This window comes from Centruroides sculpturatus, unplaced genomic scaffold (assembly GCF_000671375.1).
Source record: "Centruroides sculpturatus isolate CEXI.00-Female unplaced genomic scaffold, Cexi_2.0 scaffold783, whole genome shotgun sequence".
Lineage (NCBI taxonomy): Eukaryota > Metazoa > Arthropoda > Arachnida > Scorpiones > Buthidae > Centruroides > Centruroides sculpturatus.
The window spans coordinates 178,887-191,750 of record NW_019384930.1 but is presented as its reverse complement, the minus strand read 5'-3'; the positions used below and the strand labels follow the sequence as shown (position 1 = coordinate 191,750).

The 12,864-nt window shown below is 25.5% G+C and overlaps 1 protein-coding gene across 1 annotated transcript in view; it reads right to left on the bottom strand.

The window, feature by feature from the left end:
* LOC111631955 (regulator of G-protein signaling loco-like) overlaps positions 1-12,864 on the bottom strand; it is a 109,584-nt gene that overhangs the window by 6,696 nt on the left and 90,024 nt on the right. The window contains 5 exon segments of the mRNA XM_023376305.1: positions 2,927-3,017; positions 9,668-9,789; positions 10,545-10,848; positions 11,005-11,213; positions 11,600-11,822. Coding sequence (XP_023232073.1) covers positions 2,927-3,017; positions 9,668-9,789; positions 10,545-10,848; positions 11,005-11,213; positions 11,600-11,822 — 949 coding nt within the window.

Genomic DNA, 12,864 nt, shown 5'->3' with positions numbered 1-12,864 from the left:
ATTTATTGAACTTGAAGTAGTTCGTTTGACTGGACGTAAAAATTCTCTAATTAGTCTGGAAACGGGGGACCTAATTCTTGCATTTTGTGAAAACGGGTAAGATTGGCTATAATGTAATTATCTTAATCTTCACTATTGTTACTTTTTAAAAACCCAGCGAAGCGGGTCCTTGCAGCTAGATTCTAGATTACTTAGAAAAACAGTCTTTTATATATATAAAAAAAAAACTATATTACATACAAATGTACGAACAAATAAAAACCCAGCGAAGCGGGTCCTTGCAGCTATTGATATATTTTTCATCAATTATCTCAAAACAATTTCTGAAATTTAATTCCATTAGAATTTTTTATTTTTAAATAAATGGATATCTTTTATAATTTTGAAGCATATTAAGATTACATGAAATATTTTAAAAAATGACTAAAGACAAAACATAGAAAACAACAGATTTAGAAAGTTTTTCCAAAAATTTAGAAAGTAAACTATCTTTAAAATTAGTAAAAATGAACTAGTCACTGTGGCATACAAATTAATCAGCTGATTGATCAACTTTAAAATTAATAACTGTAAACATAATAAAAGTTACAGATCCAATATGCCAAATTTTCAAAATATTTTTTTCTTTACTTTGTTTTATGCTTTTGCCACTTTTAAAGAAGTAATAAAATAAAACTAGGAATGCAACTTTGTCATATCTCAATAGAATTGAGGCAGAACATTGCAATTTTGTAATTAATTTTAAATTAGTATTAATACATTAATATACACTAAATTATCTTTTGCTCCAACTTGACTGCTGACATGTGTTCAAATGTGTATGCAAGGGTATGCATGTGTGTATGGATGTGTGTTTTTGATCAGAAGAAAACAGTTGCTGGGCACAGATAGGCAATTATTTCACTTGCTGGGCATACACAGGCAATCCTTACATTTGTTGCCATCAGTTGATTTGTTCTTGCATTTTGGCACTCATTTTGCATGCCGATTTTTCAGATACAAGCAATGTTGTTTCTTTTTCTTTTTTGTCATATGAATTCCATTAGGTATGCTCATTCACATCAGAGAGCATAAACATTTTGACTCTACTATATTTCAAAAGTGAAGACTTCGACTCCCCCATTTTTTATCACATTTTTGATTCCTTGTTGCAATTAATGAAAATTGCAAATTCTAATCAAATTCTATTTACCAAATTTTGAGAATAATCAGAATTCTGTAAGCCACATTGAAGAAAGAGGCTTCACTAATGCTCTGCCTTAACAAAGACTTTCTTAAACACAGTTTTAAACAATTATCTGGCAAGCTTGGCACCAAAAATTGTTTGAATTTCTGGATTTTACAATTTTCTGGACATAGGCTAAATATATACTTAAAATAAACAATGGAAAGTAAAGTACAAAATTGTATCTTTACAGATACAAATTAAACACTTCTAAAATAGGGCCTGTTTGGTCATTATTAATCCTCTTAAAATATACAATACCATGTGTAGTGCAATATTTAGGAAAAAAAATTAAATGAAGAGAACTAAAGAACTGTATAAGTGGTTTCATGTGACATGTATACCATGGAAATCAAAACAAAGGAGCTATGCAGCAAACTAAAGCTGTACTGCAGTCTTGGCACAGTTGCAAACACTAGAAATGCTTTTCAAAAAATAAAAACTGAAATTTTCAAAAAAAGATTGTTTTAGCAGAATATATTTAATATGTATAATTTTTCATTAAATATATTCTGCTATAAAAATTTTCATGGCAAATATTTAAAATGTTATTAAAGTTCAGCAAATAGCTTTAAATATCAAATTTATTATATTGTTTGATATACTCTAAACACCCAGAAACAAAAGTAATTTAATCAAATTAATAGCAAATTACTATTAATTCAATATTTAAATCATTCAAACATTTTATATTTTCAGATAATTATTGAAAAATTATATTCAAACATAAATCACATTTAAAAAAAGTATCTATTTAGGATATAATTATACATATTGTGAGTTTCAATTAACCAATGTAAACTGGTTGAAACTTGGATAACATAGAATGTTTGGTATAAACTGGTTGAAAAAATACAAGAATATTGTTATAAAATCTAGAAATATAGAAAATACAGAAGATACGAAAACATCTTCACTTCCACCCTTTCCAACCACTAGAAACTAACAAATGGTCTTCCTTTGCAGAGACAACCTTTTATTGTAGGCTACAAACTCTGCTACAATATGCATAAACAGTTTAAAAATGTTCACTCCATAAAAACTTGTAAAATATACTTGTCAACCATATGATGATTATAAATAATTTTTTTTTCATTTTTAAAAGATTTGTATTGTTACAAGTAGTCACTAGACTAACTAAAAGCACTTCATGCCAAAATCACATAGAAAAAACAAATGTCATTCAGTGTTAAAAAGATTTTATTAAGTCAAAATACAGTTGCATTTTCTTTATTTTTCTAAATCACTAGATTAATTAAATTCTTGTAGAGCCACATTGAATATCACACATTACTTGGAAAAAACTTATGAAACAAACTGTATTGTACTGTGTTCTCTTGTCTTTATTGATGAAGTGCAGAGGGCTCTTCCACAAGTCATTTTGTATAATACAAAACTCAGTTAAAAGCTCTTAGTAATTGTGAATTATGCATATAATAAACATCTCAAAAAAAGAGGCAAATAATACTTAAATTAATCAACCAGATGTACACTGTGGCATTCAATAAGCATCAAGTACTGAACTTTTCATAAAATATTTCATGTCAGTGAGTAAATAAGTAAGTTTATTACATTAAATACATGCATACTTTAAACAGCTAGTTTTTATTCTAAACATTTTGTGATAGCAGAATATTGGATGATTAATTTATACTTCAATATATTAAACACACTAATAACTTATTAATTAAATGTTTTTACCTGCAAAATCTTCTTTGGTTTGTAAAATAACCCGTTCACTATCTAAAACTGTGATAGGGACACTAAAGGGAAGTTGCTTTTGTGTGCTTGCCTAAAATACATAAATTAATTATTAATGAAACTATCATATCATATATATACAAAAATATAAAATAAAAATGGGATTATTTAATTCAACTATTTGCATTTGAAACTGCATAATTTTTAATAATATAATTAGAAATTCAAACAAAATTTTATTTTATTTTTATATATTTTATATGTACAGTACATACATTATTTAAAAACATTATATTGTACTTCAATTTTCCAGTATGGGATCCCAGACCCATTTTTCCTGGGATACTTCAAAACCCCACGTAAGACATTTCATAATTTGTTAAAGCCACTCCTACTATAGTTGATCCCTATACCCTCAACTCTATCCCAATTTTATAAATTAATAAAGTAATAACTAATGAAAATACAGTATTACATTTACAAGTTATGAAATTGAATATTAAATGTCAATTTATTGTTTCTAGATATATTACAGTATCACACATCATATACTTTTTAGTCCAATGCCACTAATCATAGTAATGGTTCTACAGATATTATTATTGATTCTTTTATCATTTTCTCTTCTTTTGAGTTGTTGAGGAAAAACATTTTGTTTTAGCAATACAGCCCAATCCATTTTTTAAAATTAATTTAATTACTCCTGGTTAAAATCATTAAAAAACTGGGTTATAAGGATAAATATTTAAAAAAAATTTTTCAAAACAATAAGTTGTTTGTATTATTGGCTAACACAATTAAATCTGCTTGATCAAAAGATTGACATGCTGATATTCCTAAAGCTGATATTTTCACACAAGACAATTATTATGTTTTCAATAAATAAAGAATTCTTTATTTAACATAGCTATTAATGTAATTCTTACTGTTTTGATCAGTGATTAAACTCAATTTAAGCAAAATCAATGTGCAAATTTCATTATATCATCTTGTTCAAACTTTCCACAAAATTTAAATTTACTTTACTAAGATAAATTTAAATTCAAAGTGTCAGTCTTTGTACAGTTACTTTAAATAATATACTGTATATTTGATGTATGCTAAAATGCTTTTAAATTTCAATTTTTAATATTGAAAACAAAAATTTTTTTTAACAGCAAAAAAATATTTTATAAAACTAAATTTAAAAGTGTCTTTGTAATCAATCATTTTGGTTATTGAATTTCACTTGTTTCTCAATGAAAATAAATAGCTGATATCTTTAGTTATTTACATAATTGCAAAATAATATAATTTTATTATTTGCATCAGTATTATTATCATGTTTAAATTGCTAAAATTAGCTTTAAGATAAAGCAAGTTAATATTTCAATAAACCTTTTTGAATTCATTTTTAAGAAAAGATGACACAGAAATGGTGACAAGAAGACTATGTTACATAATTCATGAATTGGTTAAGTCTCTGATTCATTAAAAATTGTAAAGAAGCTAAAAAAAAACTTCTTGATAGATAAAAGTTTTTTGAAATGAACAGTACTTTATCATTATTAATAAATTATATTTTAAGAATTAAAAATGATTTATGCAGAAAATAAAATAAAAAGTAAAAGATGTAAGCATATTCCTTGACTCAGTTGGTTCATTGATATCAATAAAGAAGTATAAAATGTTAAAAGTTCTAGGAGTTTAAATTTTTTAACATTATAAAATGTTTTTAAAGATGAAATTTCTCATATGTTCAGATAACATTAATTATAATATATTTGAACAAAAGAACAGATTAATTATTCAATTAATCAAAATTCTAAAAATAATCAAAGACAAGTTAAAATTTTGTCACCTAGTTTTGATTATTTTTAGAATTTTGTAAAGATCCAACAATTTTAATGTTTGTTGAAACTGTTAATCTGCTGTTTTACTTAGACCATTATTTTCTTTCATTTGATTAATTAATTAACTTACATATCTGTTCTGTAGTGTTTGGCAAATTATCATGGAAAAATTTACAATTTCTCAACATGTTGAATTATTCAACCAATGTTTTGTGTACTTCATTTTATTTACAATCACCATAACTGTCTAACAGAACTCATGACACTTCATTTAATAAAAAAAATTTGAAGAAACTGGATTAATTTCTGAAGCAAGAAGTTCGGTGACAGAATTATTTTAAGAAATTGGCCACTAAAATCTTGCAACTGAACTCCACTGGATTACTTTTTATGGGGTCACATTAAATCCCTTATTTATTCCAAAAAGTCATAAACTGTTGACAACCTTAAAGTGAATATCATTTGTGTTATTCATGAGATACAGCCTGACTTATGTGCCAGAGTCATTGAAAATTGGGTAAATTGTATTCACACTATCAAATGCAATCATGGGGCCATTTAAATGATGTTTTTTATGTGTAATGTCACTAAATATATTATAAAATAAAACAATTAGCACATATTATCTTTTATAGTTTTTACTTTATTTCAATTCAAACTTCAATCACTCTTATTGAAAAACTGTGTAGTGTTTCCTTTTGAACAGTACTTATAAAAAAAATATTACTACTTGATAATGTTCATATTCTACATATGTATAGATCAGTGATGGTCAACTGATGGCCTCTCAAACCATTCACTAGGAAGTTTCATATGGCCTCAATTAACCATAAAACTCTGCCATTATAAGCAGCTAATATTCTATAGGTGCAATTAATCAATGACCACTCTTCACTTATGCTAAAAAAAAAGTCAAAATAATCTTAAGCCAGAAAGCAATAATTCCAATTTAGTCTGTTCTGTAGCACTGATCAAAAATGAAACCTTCTTCAGATTTTGAATTTTGCCATTAGATAAAACTACTTTTAAATTAATCTACTTGTCAATCCTGAGAAAGACAATATCACAAGACTTTCTGCTTTTAAAGTAGTTACCCTTCAGATCTGAATTTCCAAATTTTGATGGATAATAATAATATTCTCATGAAAAATAATATAAATTGGTAATACAGTCAAGTCCGCAAAAGTTGCCATAGGTATAACTAGACACCATCGGTTAAGTAGTCAGTTTTCTGCAGTTCCAACTGACTTACATAGGCATTAATGTTAAAAAACTCTGGTTTACTTGACACCATTTAACTCATCACCACTAGATAAAGTAGACATACTTTTTCTGTCATTTAGACGTCTGATAAGTCAACTCCCCTCCTGAAAAAAATGAGTTCACACCACACAGCTTACTGTGCGGTGTGAAATAATTTTTTCAGAAAGGAAATCAACTTATTAATATATACATACAATATTAATAAAAATACCATAAAATTTTATGTACTTTTGTATATAAAATAATAACAGATAAACAAAAAAAAAAAAAAAAAAATATGCAATCTATATCAACATCACAGCAGAATCAGATTTTGCATTTTCTCACTTTTCATTCATACATTATTTGTAGCATGTGTTTCATGTTTCTGTTAGAAATAAGTATCCAAAAGCTAACAATGCTTACACCGAAGGAAAAATACAAACTCGTATCTGAATTTGAATGTAATAAAACTTCGCAAGCCAAATTTGCAAAACAAAAAAAACCTTCCAAGCACAACATTGGTAAGAATTCTGAAGAAAGAAGAGGAAATTAATAAACTTTTTCTTGGGTCTTCGTTATGGCTGTCTCAATAACACCAGAGAAAGTTGTTGTACAAAGATGTGGAAGATGCTCTGGTATGTTGGCTAAAGCAAATTCGTTCATCAAATCTTCCTGTTTCGGGACCAATACTGAAACAAAAAGCAATGAAAACCACCAAGGTACTTGGAGTAGAAACCAACTTTAGTGCCAGTGATGGATGGTTAGAGATTGTATAAAGCAATGCTGCATGTATACTGTATAAAGCACTACTGTATTTTCCTAATTGTAGTTTTGTGGTTTTTTTTCAACCTCGTTTTAGTCGTCAAATCAGATAACTCGACACATTTCCACTTCCCCTTGGGGTGTCGACTTATGAGGATTCGACTATATTTTAAAATTATTTTGTCTTGTGCTTTTTAACAAATCATTAACTGCTGGTTTAATTTCATCCAAAACGAAATAGTAATTAATAATTTGTTAATTATAAATGTTTGAATTCAGTTGTCTATATTTGTATTTATTATAAAATAATTATTAAATTTTGAATGTAATGATTTCAAAATCATCATCTCTTATTCTCATTCTTAAAATAACCATTTAAAGCATATAAAATTTGAAGTTCTTGTCCCAATAACATATTTACTAATTTCTGATCCTCAACCATTTCAAAGTTGGCCATTACTGCTATAGACAATTCCCAAAAAAGCAAGAGAGAAAGAACTAAAAAAGCCAAACAATTGCCAAATTATATTGAGCTATTGTACATTTGCTACTGTCATTATTAATTAAATGCCCAATATATTTCAGCAATTCTTTGGCTTTAATATATAACAATTAGGTTTAGATGTTTATATAAGAATAAAAAGTTTATAGATAAAGATTAAGAATAAAAAAACAAGATTACATTTACAACTTTAAAATTTTCATATAAAATTGATTAAATTAAAAATAAAGCTTTATTCAGATGTTTACATTTTACTGATTTGTATAATCATAAAATCATATTAATGACATAAAACTGGAATTTACTTTATTTTTAACAGAAATGGACAGTATAAAATTAACTATATTTTCTTAATCATTTTTGATATTACTTTTTATGCTTTCAATGTTCCTGAAAGAATGTCAATTTTGAAAATTATCATACACATTTACAGCAACTTAGAAAAATCTTTTATTCTTATGTATTTTGCTTATTTAAATATTTTTGAACAAATCAATTCTATATGTTGAATTTCTAAAAGTTAAAATTATAATAATAAATTAAAAAAATTTTTTTATTAAAATAAATTAATTTTTGATCCANTTAAGTAGCATATTATAGAAATAAATATTTTAATGAAAAATTAGAGTTATTTTAATATATTTAGCTATACAGTAGAGCGTTGTTTATCCGAATCAATTGGGGACTGGGGTTGTTCAGATAACTTATTTTTCAGATAACCTATTATGTACGAAAAAATATATTAACCTATCCCATGTTGAAATTTTTCTCCGTTGCATTGAATCCGTTGCTGTCCATCATATTTTATCTTCATAGAGATAAATCTTACAATTTATTTTTTATGATCTAATTTTATTTAAATTAATTCAATTGCTTCAAAAACTAATTTAAACTATACTTGGAAAATCTTTCCTGGAATTAATTTTAATATGATTTTATATTCATTAAAAATTTTCTGTGTTTTCAATTTATATGTAGCATTATTCAATAAGTTCACAAACACAAATTAGTTACAAAACTTTTTATAAATTTAATAATAATAGGATATATACCTGAACTCTTTTTGGCTTGTGACAATCTAAATCAACTGTACCAAGTTCATCAAAATGTATCTGACTTTTACCCTTCATGACAGCTTCAAATATTTGATTAGTAATTTCCTCTAAATCTGATGAAAGCTGAGAGTTTCTAGAAAGAATAGCATTTGTTCGAACTTTGTCTTGACCAGCAAGACCCCATTCTGAAAATTATTAAACATTAGTTGAACATTATATACTTCATTNAAAAAAGCAAGAGAGAAAGAACTAAAAAAGCCAAACAATTGCCAAATTATATTGAGCTATTGTACATTTGCTACTGTCATTATTAATTAAATGCCCAATATATTTCAGCAATTCTTTGGCTTTAATATATAACAATTAGGTTTAGATGTTTATATAAGAATAAAAAGTTTATAGATAAAGATTAAGAATAAAAAAACAAGATTACATTTACAACTTTAAAATTTTCATATAAAATTGATTAAATTAAAAATAAAGCTTTATTCAGATGTTTACATTTTACTGATTTGTATAATCATAAAATCATATTAATGACATAAAACTGGAATTTACTTTATTTTTAACAGAAATGGACAGTATAAAATTAACTATATTTTCTTAATCATTTTTGATATTACTTTTTATGCTTTCAATGTTCCTGAAAGAATGTCAATTTTGAAAATTATCATACACATTTACAGCAACTTAGAAAAATCTTTTATTCTTATGTATTTTGCTTATTTAAATATTTTTGAACAAATCAATTCTATATGTTGAATTTCTAAAAGTTAAAATTATAATAATAAATTAAAAAAATTTTTTTATTAAAATAAATTAATTTTTGATCCACTTCTGTTGCACTTTTACATTCTTGACTTTTCATGTACATTATTCATAATTTTATCAAAAACTTTGAAGAGAGTACAAAAATTCCAATTTAAATGCCATTATCTAAGAGATTCAATAGTATTTTTACTTTAAATAATTCTTTGAATAATAAATAAGTCATTATTATTTTTAAGAATTTGATCTCCTTTACTATTTATTATAAATAGTAAAGAATTATAAGTAGTGTAAAATAAAATCAAAAAGTAATTTTGAATTGGGATCAAAACTTCAAAATTGTTTTATACAGAATAAGATAAAATTACTTTCTGATTTTTTTGGTTTATAATTCTTAGGAATAAGGGAGACAAAATTCTTAAAAATAACACTGAATCATTTATTATTCAAAGTAAAAATATTATTGAATTTCTTAAATAGTTTAAACAAAATTTTGTTTAGACTAGTTTATATTTATGAAAAATTAATAGATTAAAATTAAAAAAAAATTAATTATAAATTAAAATTCATTACATACAATATGCATTACAACTTGATCAATTTTATATCCATGTTTCTGAAGAATTGGCTTGATAACCTCACTACATAATTTATCTGGTTTTGCTCGAACACCAATGGTCTTTTTATTAGGCAATTCTANTTAACTTTTTCATTAAATCTTTTAACCTGAAAACATTTTACAATCTGATAATATTTAAAAGAGTAATGATGCATTAATGTTATTTAATTAGACTAATCCAAAGATGTTTTGATTATTTAGACTAATCCACAAAGATGTTTTGATTAAATGTAATACTATTCCAATTATGTAAATATTGCAAGATAATCTAAAATGTCCTCCTGTTGTTTGTGTTTATAAAATTTTATCAATACATTGTGTAAATACATCATAACATCATATTTCATATCATTTTTATTTGTCATATTAAAAACATTTTAAAAGAACAACAAAAATAAGATATAATACCAATTTTCAAAATTGAATTTAGTTTTTTTTTCTTAAATTTGTTTAATCAAACTCATTTATCCCTCTTTCTAATTAAAAAATTTCATATTCTCCATTTATTATTATATTTAAAGTAATTTATTGATATCAGTATAATGTATAAGCTTTGATTTTATTGATTAATTTAAATTCATGTCTTCCATGTGATACCAACAACAAAGTCCAGCTTAATATTATGCTTATTTTATATTAATCAACTTTCACAATTTTTCATTTAAATGAACACTGTAAATCAATAAATTAATTTAAAGAAAGTTATCTACTTAAATGGTGAAAATACATAAAGTATTGATAATCAAAATATAAGTTAGAAATTTATTTTATACAAGTTTCAGCAATAGAGATTAACATTACAAATAGAAATTTAGTGATAGGTTTCATCTTAAATTTAAAAATAAGATTATTCTGGAAAGAAATGTAAAACAATTTTTGGCATATATTTAAGCCAAAAAATGTCTTATTAATTATAACAGGTGACTGCTGACCTGTTCTGATCCTACTATATATGCCTCAAGGGCTGTGTAAGCAAGACCACGACGTTCCAGAATCCTTTGCAGCATTTCACCAATTGTTTCACCTGATTGAGTCTTCACAACAGCAGTAGAGGAATCAGACAAAATCACGCGACATAAAAAGTATCCATCTTTTCCACCTTGGCCAGGGAACAATGCCAATTCAGCAGAGTTCAAAGACTACCAAAATGAAATAGTTCCAATTCAAAAGAGAGATAGGTTTAAAAATTTATAAGAAAAATGTAAAGAGGATTATAATTTTCAGCATAGTTAGTTAGTTAGTTACTTTATTAATCCCTCCATTCATTAACTATGTATGATATATTTTTACATTACCTCTCTAGATGGTATGTGTTTTGATATTAATCCTAATTCGCTTCCTGTTAACGAAGAATGACTATCTGTCATATCAGAACGCGTAGAACTTGCATCTTCATTTTTGATAAGGTCTTTCTTTTTCTTTTTAGATGATTTTCTTAAGTCTGAATTTCGATCTCCAAATTTAGCAGTTACAATTTTTACATCCGCAGTTTTAGTTTTGCTCACTGAAATGAATTTAATATTTATTTTCAATTTGATAATTGAAATAAATTTGAAGCTTAATTTTCATATTAATTTCAAATACAGATATTAATATAAAAATATGACTGTTCTTTTAAAAATTCATTTTTATTTGTATTATTATTAAAAAACTTTTAGTAAGTTCATTAAAATATGTAACTTGAACCAGAATCAACATTAAACTAATTTACCAAATTAAGACATTAGAGAGTATATTTTATATTATGACATTAAGATGTAACAATGTCTTTGTTTTGTGTTTTAACTAATATAATCAATTTAAATTTTTTTGTACAATTATCTTTCATCCACTTTAGCCCAATCCCTCTGAAATTTTATAGATTAATAGAAATATAACAAATGTTCTTACATCTATGCCAAGGTATTAACGATTTCCTTTTTTTATCTTCTCCTTCTTCCTTCTTTTCTTTTCCTTTTTGTTTAACTCTTACTTTATCCTTAGTGTCTTCTTCTGGTCCTTCATCCGGTTGATAAGGTAATGGTTGTCCTTGCATTTCTTTCATCATACAGTCTTTAAACATTTGAGATTTCAAAAATCTTTGATAGCAGTCAAATTTCATTAGATTGAATATCTGTTGTAAAAATATATTTATTTCACTTTCTATGTCATTCCTAAGAATTCATAAAATTCTATATAAAATTTGCATAATTACTAATTAGAAAATATATTTAAATAATAAAGCATTTGAAATTAACTAATTATCTAATTAATTTTTATATTATTAATAAAAATTATGTATCTTATAAAGTATGTTTCAAATCTATATATATAAAAATGAATGTATGTCTGTGTGTCTGTCCTTCATGCATTACCACACCATTTATCCGATTGCCATGAAACTTTGGGAAGTTTTTTTAATACACTCCCACAAAGGTTTCTGGCATAGTATATTTATCCTATGATAGATGGCGTGAGTGTATACAAGCATTTCACTGTGTGTTTGATTGATTTCAAATTGTGAAGACCATTTCCCCCCTCCAAAAAATATCTCTATATATGCATTTGTGAACTGTTATTTACGATATTTGTAATAATTTTTGTTTAATCATTTTATTTCAACTTTTTTTTTGCAAATTACGTATTCGCTCAAACTTTCTTAAAATCTTAACTGTATCCTGAACAACAACTGAAGTTGTAGGAGGAAATTCGCCTATTTTACCGATCTAGGGATCCCCTTTTCCAAATTTTAATATCAACTCAAAATAATTTAAAAAGACAAATTACAATAAAACGGTTTATTATCCAACTATCAGAAATTTCACAGCATGCCAAGGAAGAGAGGAAGGAGCAATTATATAATTAAAATTGTAAAGGATTAAAAAAAATATATAAAAATGGGGAATATCACACTTCTGACAATTGCTGCAAGTGTGTGGGCTAGATTTGGAAAATCCATGCTTCTCATGGACAACTGTATATGGCCAGCTCATGCATCGGAAAACCTTCTGATTTATTCGTGTACACACCAGACGAAAAAACAAAAAATATCGTGTATCCACAAGCACTCCAATAAATAAATAGAATTGAAACGACACTTTGAAATGTTTCCTTGATGAAAATGAATAATAATAATAATAAGTTTCAATAAAAATGATAAAATGTAAATTGAATTT